Below are 20,584 nucleotides of genomic sequence, written 5' to 3' on the forward strand. Positions count from 1 at the left end.
TTCCATGAAGTGTTCTTTCTCCTTAGATTTTGTGAAGCTCTTCAACTTCTCCATCTATATATTTGATATTTTTTTCTCAATTTTCTTTGTTGAGAACTCTTCTTCTGCTTGCCTTTCACATATAAAAGTTCTGTGGGTTGGGGCTCCTGGGTAGTTCAGTCAGCTGAACCTCAGACTCTTGGATTTGGCTTAGGTCATGATGTCATGTTTCGTGGGATCGACTACAGGTCAGGCTCTGTGCTGACAACAGGAAGCCTGCTTGTGATTCTCTCTCTCTCTCCCTTTCTGCCCCTCCCCTGTGTATGTGCTCTCTCTCTCTCCCTCTCTCTCTCTCACACACTCTCTCTTTCTAAAAATAAATAAATAAACTTAAAAAAAAGTTTTCTACGTTTATTTGTAGTATAAATATTCTTTATAGAGGATGATTCTATTCTGTTTTGGGCTTTAATTACCTACTTTTCCTTTGTAACTTCCAAAGCTATCTCCAGTCCAGACTTCCTTTCTTAGTTAGACTCAAATTCTCAACTTTCTCTTGGCCATTATCTTATCAACATTTGAAACTAAGTAGTCAAAGGCAAATTTAGTATTTTCCCCCAAACTTCTAGCCTTTTTGTTATTCTTAATTCATTTTATTGGTACTGTTAACTTCCTGTCATTGTGCTTTCACCAAGTATTTGGCCATCCATTCATCTAAATCTTCATAGTCCTAATTTCTGTCTTTGCTATGTTTAGTCTTATAGATAGCTTTTCTTCTTTCTTGGTCTTTCACTCATCTTTCTCCCTGGTATTAGGTACCATCAAACACTTCTGTCCTCAATAACTCACTGTGACCCTCATTATCAAAACAGAAAAGTCGACTTAAGCTAAAAATTAATCCACTCTGATCGAGCCCAAAACAATAATTCCAGCCCCATTTCCTACCACATCAAACACTACCATTTAGCCACACACAGTTATTTCTCATTGTACTTATTTCTTGTAGGCTTTCGTGTCTTTTAATTTATTTTATCATGTTGTCTGCTTTATCTTGAACGCACTTTCATAAATTTTGTCTACTGAACTCTTCTTATCTTTTAAATTTCAGCTTAAATTAAACTTTTTTCACAACTAGTTTCCATATTGTCTGTGCTCATTTCCAGTCTCTGGAGGATTCCTTCTGTTTCCAGCTCACGTCACTTGTGTTCTTATTTAGCATATGTATTTTTCTGCTTTAAATTATACTGTTGCTTACATTGTCATCCTTCCCACCTAACCCTACCCACTTTAACACTCATGTTGTAATTCCTTAATTTGTCAAAAGCAATTTTGTATGTGTGGAACCCTGGCAGAGTGCTTAGCATTGACTAGGTGCTCAATCAATGTTATGTAAAGTAGCATATATATTCAGGGCAATTTTGGACTGATTCCACCATAATCAAACAAGATTTGACAAGTCTATTACCTAATTTGAAGATGTAAATGAACTATCTTTAGGACCTAGTTTAATTTAATGGACTAGAAATGACACCTGAGAGTGTTAATCCTCATCCTAGAATTAAGCTATTTTATTGATTCATTCGTCCCATAAAAATTTTCAAACACTTCATCAATAGCACAGTACTAAGCCTAGAATGAAAAACAAAAATAAAAATATATGTATACCACGTTTCCAACCATCTCTGTATTGTACATTGGGAATTAGAGGCAATACTGAAAACTTAGGCTCTGTATGCAGGGTGACATTACATGGTAGCTCTCTCATATATTTGCTGCACAATCTTCGGTTAATATCTACAAGTTTAACTGTTACAGGATTTCAAAAAGATTGCATATTTAAGGAACTTGGTATATGTTAGGTTTATAAATTGTAGTTATAGATACTAGTAAAGGAAACGATAATGTAAATAACTACCATATGCAAAGGAAAAATGCCATAATTTCTAAAGAACCATTTGTTCTATATTTTTATTAATGTATTTTTACACATGCAGTTACTGGTCTTTGTACAGCACATGAATATTAACATTTTATTAGCATATAATTAACAATGACCCAAAATCCAAGCCTAGAAATCAGATAGTTCATCTATATATTGGTTGAATATGTATCAAGGAAATAGAAATTGTTCCAGCTATTTCAAGGAGAACGAAATCTAATAAATTATTGATTGTGATCTAAGCAGTGAAAATTAGAAGTTGAAGAGAGCACAAGTAGCTTTCAAGTTATGGTACTGTGGTTCTGTTGCAGGGAGAGGGGAAGCCATGGTACTTGATGAGTTCACTAGTAGCAATTGGATCAATAAGAGACAAAGATCAAGGTTTCTGCCCTGGGCACTTCAGCCTAAGTGGTTCACTAGAATGGAAAGAAGCCTTCAAAGGGGGGTGTGAAATAGGAGTAACATCAAGACTGTGAAGCTATGGAAGCAACATGATGAATGTGTATCAGTTAGTAGTTAACTGCCAAATGCTGCTGAGATGTCAAGTAAGATGAGGACTGAAAACGGCCATTGTACTTCTCAACATCAAGTTTATCAGAGACATTTATGTAGCCAGTTTCTATGGAGTAGTGGAGGTGAGACCTCGATGGAGTGGGTTTAATATAGAAACAGGAGAAGAGAGAGGCAGTGAGTATGGATTATTTTTTTAATTATTGTTATAAAGAGGAACAGGGAAATTAGGCAAAGTTGACTAGTAGGGGAAGTGAGGTCAAGGTTTTTTGTTTTTAAGTTGAGGAAATATAAGAGCATGTTTGATGCTGAGAACGAGCTAGTCAGGGATCTGAAAACTGTCTGTAAGTCCCTTTAGTAAATCGTTTAGGCTTTGTGGGTCTTAGGTCTCTTAGGAAATAGTCACCTATTCCTTTGTAGTGTAATAGCAGCCATAGACAATATGTAAACAAATGGGCATGACTGTGTTCCAAAAATATTTTAATTGTCAGAAAGAGATGGGCTCCGGGGTGATCTAATATAAACTGTTAACAAATGATTATGAGAGGAAGCAGAGAATAGGTGAAGTCATATCCTCGAATAGGTGAGAGGGGACAGGATTTGTGCACAAGGATTGGAGGGAGTTGGGCTTTGATTAAGGGTAAATGTGGATTTGGGTAAATGTGGATAAATGTGAAGCATAAACATGTAGAAAATCTCTTTGATTGCTTTAGTCATCTGTGAAAATTAAGAAGCAAGACCATAATATGTGACTGACCAGTAGGAAGAAAATTTGGGATTCTAAGAAGGGAAGATGCATGAAATAATCGCATGAAAGAGCTGAAAAATATTTGGGCTAAGAAAATAATTATATAGGTAGTAAATTGCAAAATTTCAATTTTGAATGTTCTAGCTGTTCTTTTCTACATTGGAGCATTCATATATTTTTACTGTAATTTATATATATATATATTTTTTTTTCTGAAGCACCAGCTAACCTTGCAGCAAATATCAACATATTTTGAATCATTTAACTTTAATCTTCAAAACACTTATTTTTCTCCCTAGGGGAAAAAAGAGATTGTTGCAATTCATTAATACTTATATTTTCAGACAGCAAAATCAGTTACACATTTTATCCATTTATTTTTCTAGTTTAGCAAATCTTATTCCTGTTAGAAATTATTTGTGCAATGAATATGCTTCTGTCACTTCATCTCTGTTTCATACATTTATCATATTGAATTCTAATTTACTCTGAGGTTTTGCTAACTTTTGCTTCAATGATGTATTTGCTCTGAAAGAGTTCAGATATAATGAAATATATTATGTCCAGTATTTGTCTTATATTTTGCCACCAATGAAAGATAAATTATTGAAATGGAATATATTCACATTGATTGCTATGAAGGTTACACATGGATTGTAAATCAAAACAAGCCCTTAAAAGATAGAAAATCAATTAGTGTGTCAGATAAGAAATGCATAAAAGTTGAAATCAACCACTGGGTTGACATTTTTCCTCTTGAAATAATTTATCAGAATTTGAAAAGATTTGTGACTTTGAACATCCATAATAAGCTAAAAAGTAAACGACCAAACAAATCTAAAATTTTGTTAACAATACTTCAGACAAATACAAGCCAACATATTTTACAGGGAATAGGTATTGTTTGTTTTCTCAACCAACCACAGAAATTTTTGAGGAGACCAATGAGAACTATATTATCTTGGTCATGCACAGAGTAAATATTAACAATATTTAAATTTAAAACAGTACACATGTGTGCACAGTTGTATTGACATAGTGTCTTTGATTTTCTTTCACAGAACTATTACCCAATTGCCAGCAGTTGAATTGTCAGTATAAATGTGCAGTGGTCAGAAATAGTACAAGATGTTACTGTGAGGATGGGTTTGAAGTGAAAGAAGATGGGAGAAGCTGTAGAGGTAAGTATGATACATGACTTTATTACTGTTTCTTTTTCTTTTTTCTTTCTTTTTTTTTTACAAAGGCTTAGTTAATAGAAATTTAATAAAGTATCTTAGAGCACTTACCATATACTTCACACACTGTTTATGTTATTTTTGTTTCCTTTGATTTAAAACATGATACTGCCCCATAAACCATATACACAGATATAACAAATATGCATTTTTTACCAATCAATTTTCAATTCATATTGCAATAATGTCAAACATGGGAAATGTCAACAATAGGAAGTGGTTTTGGGTTAACCGTGCAAACATTGGATTTAATGGTTTTTTTTTTTAATTTTTTTTTTAATCTTTATTTTTGAAAGCGAGACAGAGTGCAAGTGCAGGAGGAACAGAGAGAGAGACACAGAATGTGAATCAGGCTTAAGGCTCCAAGCTGTCAGCATAGAGTCCAATGTGGGACTTGAACTCACAAACTGTGAGATCATGACCTGAGCTGAAATCGGACACTTAACTGACTGAGCCACAAATGGTTTTAACTTCCTAAATGTTTTCCGCTAGTTATATAGCTGCAGGGAAGTAGACATTTGTTACTAACTGAGGTAGGTTAATGATGTCATGTAACATTCTTTACAATTTTTACTTTTTTGGATTAGTGATTCTGGCACTTGGCATTTTATCAATAGCAATAATGATGAACATAAAAATATTTATGTGTGTTTTTAATGTCTTAATTCTTGCTTTTGTGAATGTTCTATAGCACATGATTACTCTCTGAAATGACTCCCCTCTGCCATACCAAACAATTCTAGGTTACTTCTCGATTCTATTCATTTCCATTATTTATAGGTTAATATATACATATAAATCTGATATATTCACAATATAAGTAATACATTATTTTATATAGTATTTAGAATCTATATATAGAAAATATAAAATGTAGAATCTATATATATGATCAAACAATATCTGCATTGCCAGAGCCACTAATAAACAAACTATTTTGTAAAGAAAGTGGTGCTTTGCCGATTACATTAAACCTTTGCTTTAAAATTATCACTTGCCCCTAGTAACAGAATCTTAAAGTTGAAATAGTCCTCAGAGAGAATATTGTTCAAATTTCTAATGACAGAAGTGAGAAAAGTGAGACCCTGAGAAATTAAGTGACTTATTTAAGTCCTACACATCTTCTTAGTAATAGACTTGGGACTAAAACTCGGGTCTACAGAGCCTACTTATTCTTGCCTTGAAAAGGCTCATTGCTTTTTAATGTACATCTGGGCTTGAATTTTTCATTTGTTGTTTGTTTATTTTCTGTATAATACAAATATTACAGAAACATTTATTATTAAATATTTGTCACACACAGAGGCTATTTAATCTGACTATAGGTAGACCAAATAGTCCATGTTTATTTGACTCACCATTTTTAAACCAAAATTAAAAAATCAGAAGATTACACACAAAATCTCAGACTTTATGAAAAAAAAAACCCAGAAGATCTGGCAACATTAGACACTGTATAATCATTAATGTCAGCCATATATGAATAGTACTTTTGCGTGAATGCATACATGCATGCAATTTCCAGTTCAAAACAGCTCTTTCCATTCACACAGGGTAGGCTAATATACCTATACAGCATCCTTACTCTTTTGCTACATCTGAGTCCTGTAGTAGTCAGGATTTTCAGCTGCTTTTGCATGGATCTGTCTCTCCCCAATCTCCTAATTAAATCCATAAAAAAAACCATAATCAATATCTTCTTTTGAATGTTAGTGAGGACTTACGCATCAATCAGTATGGAAGGTCACCGATGAAAGAGGAACTCTTTTTACTTTCTCTGCACTCCTGGATGGCCATATCTGAGCATCATTTATGCCTTCCTGAAGCCTTTTTCCAGGGTAATTTCTGTCCTTAAAGGGAGAAAGAAAGCAGCATTATAAGTAATGACATGCCTATTCATTTGCAGCCAATTTTGTGAAGTTACATGAATGTTATAGCAGTGCATTCTGGTTAAGAAGAACAACAACAAAAAAATGATTAATCATATTGCTATCCTGGATAGCACAATCATGTCAGAAAAACTAAAATAGGAACCAATAAAATTAAGGTTGAAAAATCTGAAAATTGATAAGAATCATTTCTGCCACTAGGGGCTGGATTTTACCAAATAGAATGTTTAATTTCTTTTATTATCAGTGGAAACTTAGCTTCAAATACTATTTTTTTTTTATCCCCAAAGCAACTTACTTCAAACAAACTGTCCATGAATTCAAGCTGTTATATGAAGCCAAAGAAATCTCAGAAAAGTGCAAATTAATGACATGCAAATGCAGTTTCCCAATTTAAATGGCCCTTTAGCTACTCAGGAATATTTTTGCTTTTCCTTAGTAAACTCTTTTCTTAGTTCGGTGTTCCGAGGGTTGGCTGAGAGTTCCCACCCTTTAATCATGTGTTTGATCTTTCTGGTGATGCCATCCTGGCATTATCTTGTGGTCCCACCCTGAGTCACCTCATTGGCATAGACTAAGGTATATTCTGAAGGGACTCCTAAATAACAAAAGACACTGCTATTGCTCAGAAAATTATAAAGATTTTAGGAACTCTGTGCCAGACACTGAGGATCAGGAATAAATACATATTTTTATCATACCACTGATTTTAGTTACCACCACTCATTTCCATCTATCCAGTCTTCACATGTAGTCTGTTGTGTTTCTTAAACATTTCAGTCCATTCCCTTTCCTCCATCCCCCCACCAGTTTGTTCGAAATATAATGGCATCGAAATACAATTTCTTGTGTGAAATTAGCACATAGCTAATTTTTCAGGATCTCTTCCCTACATTCACCAATCCAGTTTTATATATGTTTATTTAGTTTTAAAATATAAAGTTGATTAGATAGCTCTAATAATGCTTTCCCAATTCCTGTGTGTAATGTACAACCCTTTAGCATAGAAATAACTTCATTATCTGACCCCAAAACTACTTGCTCAGTGCTATTTCTTACCACTTCTCCTTATCTGCCCTTATTCCACTTGACCCCTTATGCTCCTTTGAAATCCCCATATGCTGTTTTAACTGGAGTGCCACTTTCCATCTTATCCCATCTTACTTAATCTGAGAAAGTCCACATCATCCTTTAAACTCAGTATGCAGCCTTCACTTAATATTCTACCTCTAATTCCAAGCCAGTTCACATCCCTGTGTTTCTATCATAACCAGACTGTGCCTCTATTATAAGGAAATGCATAGAATCGAAATTATATTTCATTAGACTTGTTTCACTTAGAGGTAGGAACCATGTTGCATCAAAAAAAATTTTTTTTTTGTTTCTTCAGGGATTAGTATCATACATGTACACAGGACAGGCTGAATGTACATTTGTCAGTTATTAGCTGACGCAATTTTTTTTTTTTATTTTATTTTCCTGGTTGGTTAAGAATCATTAAGTACTTGCTGTTTATAGAGATTTGAACAAGATGCAGGAAGAAGGCGTATAGGGAGAGGAAGAATGTAAAGAATAGAAAGAGGACCTTAGATATTAAAATAAAATTTAAGATGATTTTTTTCTTTTAAACACTGTTTAATAGTTTCCTCTTTTTCATTTAGTGAGGGTGGTTTGCATAGTTTGGCTCAGAACTCTTAATCTGTTCATTTAAAACCATGTTACTAGAATAATTTCTTTGTTACAATAGTAAAAAAGTCTGTCATGAACACTAGATCTATTCAGTAAATATTCTTTGGAATGCATTTTTGTCTTTGAAAAGGATATAGGGACTTCTATCCTGTCCATGAGAAATGCCAATAAATTATCTTTTAAAATAAACTATTAGGTATTAAGTTTGATCTTGCATCACTGTAATTATTAAAGCAATATTGAATTTTGACTTTCAGTTAGTGTGGTTTTGAAAAGACTTATTGGACTTGGCTCTTCCTTTCTAAAATAATAATCTCCTTCCAAAATTTGAAAAAGAAAATTTCTTTCAGGAGAAACAAAATGCCCAACAATAAATCTGCTTACAAATGATGCCCATTTTCCTTGTAGATCAAGATGAATGTGCTATTTATGGTGCATGCAGCCAGACCTGCATAAATACATACGGATCCTATGCTTGCAGTTGTGTGGAGGGCTACATAATGCAGCCAGACAACAGATCTTGCAAAGCCAAAAACGGTAAGTTATGGTTTTTGTCCTTCTATAATTTATTTCCTTTTTTCAGTTCCTTTTTGTTAGAAATGTACTAGAGTAATATGGACTTGAAAGAAATCGATTTTTTCCCCTTCATTTTAATTCCCTGATCCATACTTAAAAATCCAGAGTAGTTATTTCAGTTGTCACTGGTCATTGCAGAACTCCTTCCATTAATAGGAAGTTTCTAATTTTTGACAAAACCTGTTGAAAAGAAATGAATTGATGTTAATCATCCATCTCTCTCCTAGACTAGGAAATAGATTCTCAACTGGTTTCTTTGAGCTCCTGCTTTCTCACCAAAATTCATACTCAGCATAATAAAGTGATCTGCTAAAATAGAAACCAAATCACTTCATTCTCCAGCTTAAAATCTTCCATTACTTTCACTCATCTTAATATAATCCAAACTTCTCACAAGACATGTAAGAACCTAATGGTCTGGCAACATTTACCTTTCCAGTCTCACTTAGTGCTACTCTCTCCTTTCATCACACACCAGCTATAATGTTTTTGTTGTTGTTGTTGTTGTTGTTCTTCAACAGCATTGCTCTTGCCTTGAGGTCTTTCCACTTAATGTTTTATTTGCCTGCAATGCTTTTCCCTATGATATGCACATTCTTACCATTCAAAGCTTAGCTAAAATGGCTAAATTCAGAATGCCTTTGCTGCCCATTCTGCTTAACAGTATGTACCCTCTCCATCACTATCTTGTTTCCCATATTTATTTATTTATGTATTCTTCCTCAATCACTATGATTTTTCATTTTTATTTTTTTTATACCACTACCATTTGAAATGAACCCCATTATGCATTTGCTTATCATGATTTCTTCAGAATAATGGAAGTGTTATGAGAGTATGGAACTTGTGAGTTTTGTTTTTTGTTATTTACTGAATTGTGATCTAGCCTGGAACACATAGGTACTCAGTGAATATTTGTGGGAAGAAGGAAGGAAGCAAAGGATAAAGCAAAGAAAAAAAAAAAAAAGAAGGAATGAACTTTTCTTTCTGGTTAAAATTACTAAGATGAATGCTCCACTCTTTTTTAAAAAATGTTTTTAATATTTATTTAGTTTTGAGAAAGAGAGCGACAGAGACAGAGGATGAGTGGGGAGGGACAGAGAGAGAGGGAGACATAGAATCCAAAGCAGGCTTAAGGTCTGAGCTGTTGTCTCAGATCCCCACATAGGGCTCCAACTCACAGACTGCAAGATCATGACCTGAGCTCAAGTCAGCCGCTCAACCAACCGAGCCACCCAGAAGCCCCATGAATGCTACACTCTTAAGTATTTGGAATTCTTGTTTCAAAACTGCCTTCCTATTACCTTGTCCCTGGTGGGGGAGGGGGGTGGGGAGAAGCCTATTGTTTCAGCACAGTATTCAGTCTATTGTAAACACTCAGTAAGTGTAGATGATTTGCTAATGAAATAGCCTCGAGATATGTTAGTAACAATAGGATAATGCTAATATTTTGTGGGCTGAATTAAGAATAATACAAGGAAATATTGTACATGCTATTCCATTTAGCTTCTAAGTTTTCTCAAATCTGGTTTCATTTTATGGGTTTTCAAATTATGATGTTTTGATGAATTAATGAGTGCCCCTTTACCCCCTTTTATTAGCAATTATAAAATGAAGCATGGAATGGCATTCCCTTTTTTGAAGATAGATTGAGCAAAGCATTGGATTTGCTTCGCAAACAGCCCCAGCTGTCTCCCTCTACAACATAACCTCATGCTATACTTTCAACCGTTTCCCTGAGACAGTGTGTTAAATTATTTACAAGACATTTGTATACCAAATTAGACAGAAACTCTTTTACTTCTTAGTTTACTTCTTTGAATTATTGACTTGGTGTATGAGGCCACATTTATTTTGGGGGGCAATCCTTGAGAAAAATTAAATCAGGTCGCATATTCTTTTTTCCCACCACTGAGTGTTCTGACTTAAAATATTGATGGGCTGAAGAAGTAGAAGGCTTGTTCTTTACGGTTTCTATTGATCCACACAATATTGCTGTGGCTTTACAGGGAGGGTGTCATGTAATAAACCCTATACAAAGAGGCACTTCCTTTCTTTGTGTGGAGAAGGTATCTGCCAATAACAATGTAACCAGAGAGGGATTGTACATGATAATATAATGCTGAATAAAGGAGATTTGATGAATCTAGAATTGATAATGGAACATATAAAAGCCTTCACCTCTTGGTGGTTGGCTTGATGACAATATTAGCCTACAGAGTTTGAAAGATACAGTTTTTATGAGAATGTTCCTGGGGTTTATAGTTTTAGAAAAATGAGTTGCTAGTAATATCGTAAATGATACAAGTCTATACCATATATTGACTAGTTCTAAAGGTCACATGGATGTTTGAACCAATGTATTTGTACAAATTCTAAAGGAAAGCGATCACTTTTGCTTTGGTTTTCTCAAATTGATAACAAATGAACCAGAGGATACTTTTGGCTTCAGTTATACGTAAAATGTTAGTTAACGCATCAGCCTTACATTATTGTGGCAATGTTATACTGTAGTGTTGCCATGACTGATGAGTGCTAGGAAAATGTTTTGAATTAAACCACATTTGTTTTAAGGCTTTGCTATTCCTTATTTCCTTTACCTGGCTCCTTAGATTGGCCCCTCTTTTTTCTTCCTTTACAATCCTACCCTACTGGACTCTAAAACCTAATTTTTTCTACAAGCCAGAGTTCCAGACATCTCAGAATATGGGAGCATGAGAAACTATGGGAGGTTAGAATGGGCTGGTCCAGAACAGTGGATGTGTGTAAAAGATTTATAGACAAAAGAAAGAAAGAGAGAAAGGGAGAAAGAAATATCAAGCCCAAGGGATACAATGGGAAATTAAAACTAGATCCAAGGGGAGGGTTCTGCAAAAGGCTTGCTAAATGATAGATGGGAAAACTAAAAAGTTCTTGAAAGAATAGCCTTTTCTGTGAAGGCAGAGAGAGGCAGATTCAATTGGCTAGGAAGCTGCTTATAGCTTTCAGCACAGAATAACAACATGGTCATTCCTCAGCTATTCATCCCAAAATGTGCCTGTGGGGTCTTATTTTCAATATGACAATTAACTTAGATTAATTTACCTAATTACTATTAATTGATTATCCCACCTTTGTAATGTAGTGTCTGAATCCAAGTAAAATTCACAAGCCTTAAGAGCACCTTTAATAAATAACTAATAAGGGGTAGGAGATTTTAGACCTTTTGGTAGATGGGGGAAGAAATTAATGTTAGGCAAGAGTCCTTTTCATTCCTGTTAATTCATGCAACAGAGACAAATTCTTTTCTATGCGTGGTAAGATTGACCTGATTCCTGAAATGTAGAATCAATAATTTCAAGGTTGGAAGGAACTCAAAGGTAATCTAGTCCAACTATCCATTTGATATCAAAATGAATAATTTCCAAATGGAAGAAATTTTATAATGTACATTAAACAATAATTTTATATAATAGTTATAGTACTATGTAGTGGGAGACATACTGGAATATGAATGTCATAATGGAATGTTCATAACATTGGAATGCGACACACATTAAAAGCTAGTAATTTTTAAAACCAATTTTTAAGTTTATTTACTTTGAGAGAGAGAGAGAGAGAGAAAGAGAGGGAGAGAGAGAGAGATTGAGAGAGAATATGAATCCTAAGCAGGCTCTGTGCTTTAGCACAAAGCCCAATGCAGGCCTTGGACTCACAAACCATGAGATCATTGACCTGAGCCGAAATCAAGAGTCCCATGCTCAACTGACTGAGTCACTCAGGTGACCCAAAAGCTAGTAAATTTTTAATTCAACATAAGGACTTGTCATTTGAAAAAATGTTTTAGGGGCACCTGGGTGGCTCAGTTGGTTAAACATTCGACTTTGGCTTAGGTCATGACCTCACAGTTCATGAGTTTGAGCTTTGTGTCCAGCTCTGTGCTAACAGCTCAGAGCCTGGAGCCTGCTTCAGATTGTCTCCCTTTCTCTCTGCCCCTCCCCTGCTTGTGCTCTGTCTTTCAAAAATAAATGTTAAAATGTTTTTTTTTTTAAATGTTTTAAACATAATCATTAAAATATCTATACATATCCATTTAAGCTCACTGTATACTTTTTTTTTTGAGATTAGAGTTCTAGAGTTGTCAAATCTGAAAATGAAAAGGTTTTTTTTTTTTTAATTTACTTTCTTTTAAATGATTTAGATAAATTTTAATGTAGAAGTAACCCTTAAATGCGGGCACCTAAGGCTAAAAGTGGGCTCCTGCAGAACCTGTAAAAATGAAAGTAATAGCCAAGGGTGTTTAACTTATGAACTGTTGCCAGGTTTACTCCTGATAAAGTCAGGCTCATTGGACTGTACTTTTCAGTCTCCTGACCATTTGCTGAAGACAGGCACTTAACCCAGTTTACAGTTCTACAGTACCAGTAGGACCCTACTGATTGCACTAAAGCAGTCCCAGAATAAAGAGCACTGAATAATTGTATCATCAGTGTAGAGACACTGTAATAATTGGCACCATGAGAGAGAGAGTGTACCTCTTTGCCATGTAGTGAACTAGAGTAGTGAGTCAAGAGAGTCCATTAAATAACTTTAGGATTCTATTACAGTTTATACTATGCTATTCACTGATTGGGACAGTGGGGAGACCATTTAGGCAATGGAACTCTTAGGTGTAAGAAACACAAATCATAATTCCTATATAATCCACAGAATCACAACCTTAGACAATGCTAGGGAATGTTTTCATACCACTCACTGTTTTCTTTGCTGCAATTCTTAAAAAGAAAGAGAAATAAAACAAAATATAATGTCCTATAACTCCTATGTCTACCTGCAATTCTGTTATCTAATGTATAGTTTAAATTTTTCCTTTAAAAGGTAGAGGGATCATTCAACATTTTCTGCAGGTGCTGGTTCGGCTTGTGTGGAGAATAGGCAAGTGGCAGTATAGCGAAGGAAGAGTACCTTGTTTATAGTGTCATAGCCTCATCAGCCACTTGAAATGCTTGGAATTCAGTTATTACAATGTAATTGCCTTGTTCTCTTTGTTTTTTTTTAAAGCACTCTCTATTAAAATGTGAGTATTCTTAGGGAGGGTGACATATTAAGTCTTAGTAACTTTGATAATTTATGAGACTAAGTAGGTCAGATCTATTTCACTATGCCATCTGGATAAGAATGGCTTCCCTCAGAATGATATGTGATTATGTCTGGACATCTGAAGATTCACTATCCATAGGTTTTGCTATTTTTAGTTAGTCCAAAGGTCTAGTTCCTGTACAAGTTGTCATTTTATTGTGGGGTAACTGAGAATGGCATTTGATGACATGATGGTATATGAGACTCTGAGCTAGGAGTGAGCCTAGTGGACCATAACCAGCATAGGTACCCAAATGCGCTGTTGTTTACTCAGTCACATATACATGGAAGAAATTATGTATACTATGGTAAATAGTAAGTGGCAGAGAAGTAAGTCAGTGCCTAATTCAGAGTATGTGCTTGGTAGTTTTTTTTTTTTTTTTTTGGATGCTTTAAGCAATTTTGTGAACATCCAGGAAGAAGAATAGGGGACTGGGATTTTGAGGATTAGTAAAAGGAATGCCAAAAGGCTGGAAAAGATGAAAACAAAAAAAGTGGGGTATTTTCCCAGTTTTATCCTGTTAATCAGGGCTCATGCTACCTTTTCTGTAGTAGTGACGTTGAAGTGATTGGCGAAAATATGCATAATGTCCACAAATGTGCCCTCTAGCCCAAGCCCTCTTCAGACTGACATATAATCCTAGTGTGCTGACTATGCAGATATAACTGTAGACCAAGCCATTCTGCCTGCAATCGTGTGGTATTGCCTAAAGCTCCGTCCTAGAGAAATGCTAGAGTTTCACAGGCTGCCTTTGAAAACCTAGCCTGACCAATCAACATATTTCTCTATTTCCTGGACTATTCATAGCCTACTTCTTTTCTGGCTCTTAGTTGGAAATCACATTCCATGACAGACCAGGGCAATGATTTCAGATAGAATTTCCATTACCCAAATTAAATATCACACTTTTTTTCCCCCACCCAAACCCTATTAATGAGTATGCTGTGTTGAGGTATTAAACTTCTCATGAATATTCTATGTGTGTTTTTTCTGTTTTGTTTTGATTTTTTTTTTTTTCTAAGAGGACATCATTTTCACAGTGTTGCCTCTTTCTTGACATCTTAGAGAACATAACCACGGTGTCTTATGTGTCATGACACCTTTGATTTATCCAGAGTGTAAGAAAATACCATATGTAGGAAAAAAAGAAAAGCATGTTTTCACTTGCTTTACTAGTTAACATCATAATTGCAAGCTAGCTAAGGACTTCTTTGTATGGTTATGAAGAATCAGATGGCCACATTTATGGGCTCTACTCTAGATTTGAGAATTGATAAACTTTATTTTTACAAGTGAGGTAACATCTAGGTGTAAATTTCTATCTATATTTCTATATTTAATTTTTTGTAGAATAGCTTTTGAACTATTAATTAAATTCTCAATTTGGGACATGTGATAGATCATATCATGCACTACAATTATCATAGATCAAATGCACTCCTTTTTTGTCTTAAGTTGGACATATAATGAAAATTAAAAACAAATGAAGCACATTTTAATTCATAGAAATTATGAGTTATTCAATTAGAAAGTAAGGCAAGGATATACATATGTATATAACTTCTCTATTACTTTGGGAGAAGTAGAAGTATACAACTATTGAAATTCTCAGGGAAAAAATAAAGCTGAGAAAAAGATAATATTTTGTCATTTCTAATAAGAAATTTTTTTTTTCAGAGTGCCTTCAAGGCATCCCCTGTATCAATAGCAATCAACAAAGAAATAACCATAGTTAGAGAGTACCTCTCCTGCACTCCTCCCTCTAGAGAACATACTTGCCCTTGACTTTGATGACTGGTAGTCTGCATATTCTTCCAAGTCAAGCTGCTTAGAGTCATGTTAGTCCTGAGAAAAGAAAATGCATCGTATGGATTACAGTTTTAAATGTATGTGAGCATTTCTTGGTAACACTAGGACTCACAGAGCCTCCATCTGTGTTTTCCATGACAGGTTACATGTGTAAAATTGTTAGATAAATTATATTTTAATAGTCTTTAGAAGTTTCGAACAACATACCATCAAATTGCCAAGAATATATCTGGTAAAGTACCTAGAAGTTTGGTATATAATCACTGTTGAGTACCTACCTAGAACTAATCTGTCTTTTTAATAACAAAGTAAAAAATTGCAATCTTAAGTATAGGTTGTATGTTTATGTCCTTTGGCAGCCTGGTCAGAAAACAGTGAAATAGATTAAATGACCTTTTCCTTTTCCGCCCCTAGATAATGAATTTTTGTATGTCTCCTTATTCTAACATGATGATTTTGTGTCATATTTACTTGAGAAAATAGAAGCAATCAGAAGAGAACTTTCTCGCCCTGAAGTTTATTAAATGTACCAATCTATCTGTATCTAGAACTAATCACTTCACCATCCTCTTGTTTGAATGAACGAACACACTGTGCTAGTACCTAAGGCCTATCTCTGCAATTGTGGACCAATCCCAAATTCTCTCTCCTACTCAAGAATTAGTCTCATATAATTGTTTTCTATTTTCACTTCTGCTGGATCATCCCATTAGCATATAAGCTTGTTGTAAAGATGATAGTAAACAGCTTTCTTTGAACCTACATTCCTCTTCAGCTACCACTCCATTTTTCTTCTCTCTTTATAGAAAAACTCACAGAATGTGTTTTTTTTCCCTTTATTTACTTTCTCCCCTTCTGTCTTGAGCCCACTTAAATCAGTCTTATATTTAAAAAAAATTTTTTTTGAATGTTTGTTTATTTCTAGAGAGAGAGAGTGAGATAGCGCATTATCGGGGGAGGCCCAGAGAGAGGGAGACACAGAATCAGAAGCATGCTCCAGGCTCTGAACTTTCAGCACAGAGCCTCATACTGGGCTCGAAATACAGATTGTGAGAACATAACCTGAGCTGAAGTTGGACGCCCAATCAAAAGAGCCACCCAGGCGCCCCTATCGGTCTTATATTCTTATGAATCACTTAAACTTCTGTCAGGAGTACCAGTGACCTCCAGTTGCCTAATTACTTAGTTATAGGGCTTACCACACAACTAATCGTTGTCTCCTTTTTGAATACTTTTCCTTTTTAAAGCAGTACATTTTAGAGTTTTCCTTTTAGCTTACTGGGAATTTTCTCTCTCTCTCTCTCTCTCTCTCTCTCTCTCTCTCTCTCTCTCTCTCTTTTTCTTTGCTACATTATCCTCATTATTTTGGCATGATCAGTGTTCAGTTCTTTGGACGTCTCTATTGATTTCCTAAGTGCTCTCATCTTGTATCATGACTTTAAAAACACATCTTCGATGGTTTTATAAAACATCTAGAGACTGAGATTGGTAAGTTTGCATCATCAGACCTGGCTTCTCTGTTCAACACCAAACTCACTTGGATATTAAAATCCAATTCAATATCTCCATTGGAAATATAATAGAAATATCACTTTGTTTGTGTCGCACAGTCTTGATTCTTTCCCTGACAGTGGTAAACATCAGCCCCTACTCATTCACCCAGTTGTCCAAGGCAAAACATTGGAATCATCCTTGACACCATTCTATCTCTCAAACCCTTTGTTTCAAACTTTTAGATATATAATGAATTGAACTATTGTCTTTAAGGAGCATCTTGCATCCCAATTACTACTAATGCTTTACATTTCTTCACAGAATTTATCACTGCCAAACAATATGAAATATTATTTGTTTGCTTATTGTCTGCTTTCTTCACTAAAATGTAAGCTCTATGAAAACAGGAGTTTTATACTTTTGTTAACTGCTTTGTCCCTAGCATCTAGAGCAGTACCTGACGTCAGCTGGCTGTGTTCAAAAAAAAAAATTTGTTAAATGATTACATAAACATGCAAATACTAAGACAGTATATTCTTTTTAGGGAACAAATTAAATGTGGCTTTTTTACAGACCCATCTTTCAAACAGGAACTATTTGTGAATAGGAGTTATTGTTTCTTTATTCATTCTCTCTCTAGATGATCTTTCCATTGTTGTAAGTGGAATATTAAAGTGCCCTGCAGTTACCACATTCTCATCAATAAGATTGTTTATGTTTGTGTTTAATTGTTCTGTATATTTGGGTGCCACGAAATTCGGTGTATAGACATGTATAATTGTTATCTCTTCCTGATGGATAGACCCTGAAATTATTATATAATGCCCTTCTTCATCTCTTGTTACAGCCTTTAATTTAAAGTCTCGTTTGTCTGATATAAGTATGGCTACTCCAGCTTACTTTTGACTTCAAGTAGCATGATAGATACTTCTCTAGCCCCTCACTTTCAATCTGAAGGTGTCCTGAGGTCTAAAATGAGTCTCTTGTAGATGGGTCTTGTTTTTTTTTTTTTTTTTTTTTTTTATCCATTCTGATACCCTATGTCTTTTGGTTGGAGCATTTAGTCCATTTACATTCAGTGTTATTATTGAAAGATAGGGGTTTAGAGTCATTGTGGTATCTGTAGGTTTCATGCTTGTAGTGATCTCTCTGGTACTTTGTGGTCCTTGCAACATTTCACTCACAGAGTCCCCCTTAGGATCTCTGGTAGGGCTGGTTTAGTGGTGATGAATTCCTTCACTTTTTGTTTGTTTAAGAAAACCTTTATCTCTCACTCTATACTGAATGACAGGCTTGCTGTATAAAGGATTCTTGGCTGCATATTTCCTTGTTCATCACATTGAAGATTTCCTGCCATTCCTTTCTGGCCTGCCAAGTTTCAGTAGATAGGTCTGCTACTATTCTTATATATGTCTACCTTTGTATGTTAAGGCCTGTTTATCCCTAGCTGCTTTCAGAATTCTCTATCTTTGTATTTTGTCAGTTTCACTTTGATATGTCATGTACATGATCGATTCAAGTTACGTCTGAAGGGAGTTCTCTGTGCCTCTTGAATTTAAATGCCTGTTTCCTTCCCCAAATTGTGGAAGTTCTCAACTATGATTTGTTCGAGTATACCTTCAGCCCCTCTCTCACTCTTCTTCTTCTGGAATTCCTGTGATATGGATATTGTTCCATTTGATTGAATCACTTTGTCCTCTAATTCTCCCCTTGTGATCCTGGATTTTTTTTCTCGCTCTTTTTCTCAGCTTTCTCTTTCTCCATATTTGTATTTTCTAATTCACCTATTCTCACCTCTGCCTCTTTAATCCATGCTGTGGCCGCATCCATTTTTTCTTTTTTGGACCTCATTTATAGCATTTTGTAATTCATCAGACTATTTTTTAGTACCTTGATCTTTGTAGCAATAGATTCTCTACTGTCTTCTATGCTTTTTTCAAGCCCAGCTGTTAATTTTATGACTATTATTCTAATTTTTTTCCAATTATGTTGCTTAAATCTCTTTTGATCAATTCTTTAGCTGTCACTTCTTCCATGAATTTCTTTTGAGGAGAATTCTTTGGTTTCATCATTTTACCTAGTTTTCTGTCCCTTATGACTTTTAACAGCTTGTTATGTGCTCTGCACCTGCGAGCAATGCTATAATAAAGGGGGGTTATACTATGTCCGTGGCCTGGCCCTTCAGGAGGTGTTTTTTGGAGAGTGTTACTTGCTTTCTGTTGTTGTAACTTTGGTTATTTTATTTCCCTACTTGTAGTGATGTTTTGGACCCTCCCCCAGGTGTGCTTTGATTTGTTCCTTGAAGTAGCCCTGGAAAGGAAAACAGACATAGAGACAAACAGAAAACAAATACACAAACACAGAAACAAATAAAGCAAACAAAGAAAAACAAAAGACAAAAAACTAAAAACAATCCAAAAGCAAAAAAACAGAAACACCAGCTATGGGTAAAAAACAGGGTGGAGGCAGTGCTGATGGAAGAGCATATAGAAAGAGAGAAATGACAGGGGTGGGGAAAAAGAAAAAAGAAACATTGACTAGGCAGAGAGACTAAAAGGCTTAATCTGGAGAGAGAGAAAGGAATGTAAAGAAGGTGTAGAACATGTATCAAGAGAATGGATTAAATATATCTGTTTAAACAAACCAATAACCAGAGTAACAGCCTAGAGGAGCGAAGAGATAAGAAGGAGAAATTGGGGGGGGGGGATAAATCTATACGTCAAGAATTGTCCTAGAATTAATCTAGGCAATGCAGCAGCACTGGTAAGGAGGAGGGGTTCTTCTGGTTCAACAGCATCTATCTCGCTCCAGAAGATATGTAGTTACCCAGAGCTGAGAGGTGTGGTTTGGTGTAGGGTGGTCCTGCCTCCACTGTGGGCCCTGCAGACCATCCCTGAGGCCCTGTTTTTGGTGGTGGTGGGGAGAAACATGGCAATGCCCCAGTCTCTTCTCCATGACCCGGTGTCCCAAATCACTCCTGTGGAGCCGTCCTCACTGTGCTGCAGGCATAGATGAGGCTGTCTGTCTTGCTCCGTTGACTCCTTTGCCCTGGTGCTTGGCTGGGAATTAAACTCCCACTCTGAGCGCCCCGGTACTGGGGGAACACCTCCTGATATGAGCTTCCAGCTGGTTTTGTCCTGTGCTTCAGCCCTTCAGGGGAAGGGACCGGTTTCTCCTGCTGAGGACTGCACTGCTGACCTACCACTGAACCCTAAGGTGACTCCCCACCACCCCAAGTGTGTGAACAGGGCAGCAGTCCCCAGTCTGAAGATGGAATCTGCAGTTAAAGTTGGGATCCCTCTCCATCCTGGTCCCAAGTTTTTTCTCTTGTCCAGATACAGTCCTATGCTTCCCCAGTCGCTCTTTCTCTTCCCTTTGTCTCTTGGCAGAAGGGGAATCCCTCCCCTTCATGTCTATGCAGCCGGTTTTACCTACCCCAGTTCACAATCATTCACCTATGCTCCCTCAAGTTGTTCCGTTTTCTCCCTGGTAGACTCAGTCTCTTTTCCTCCCAAACTCTTGGGGTTCAAAGTCCTTTAGCTTCAGCCCTTCTTTGTTTGGGAGACGCAGGAAGTCCCCCTACTTCTCCACCATGTT

At 35.8% G+C, this 20,584-nt stretch overlaps 1 protein-coding gene across 1 annotated transcript in view; it reads left to right on the forward strand.

The window, feature by feature from the left end:
- LRP1B (LDL receptor related protein 1B) overlaps positions 1-20,584 on the forward strand; it is a 1,876,868-nt gene that overhangs the window by 880,605 nt on the left and 975,679 nt on the right. Inside the window, exons 4-5 of the mRNA XM_049615676.1 lie at positions 4,235-4,354; positions 8,398-8,526. Of these exons, the coding sequence (XP_049471633.1) occupies positions 4,235-4,354; positions 8,398-8,526 (249 nt within the window). The remainder of the gene's footprint in view (positions 1-4,234; positions 4,355-8,397; positions 8,527-20,584) is intronic.

Source organism: Panthera uncia, assembly GCF_023721935.1.
Source record: "Panthera uncia isolate 11264 chromosome C1 unlocalized genomic scaffold, Puncia_PCG_1.0 HiC_scaffold_3, whole genome shotgun sequence".
Classification (NCBI taxonomy): Eukaryota; Metazoa; Chordata; class Mammalia; order Carnivora; family Felidae; genus Panthera; species Panthera uncia.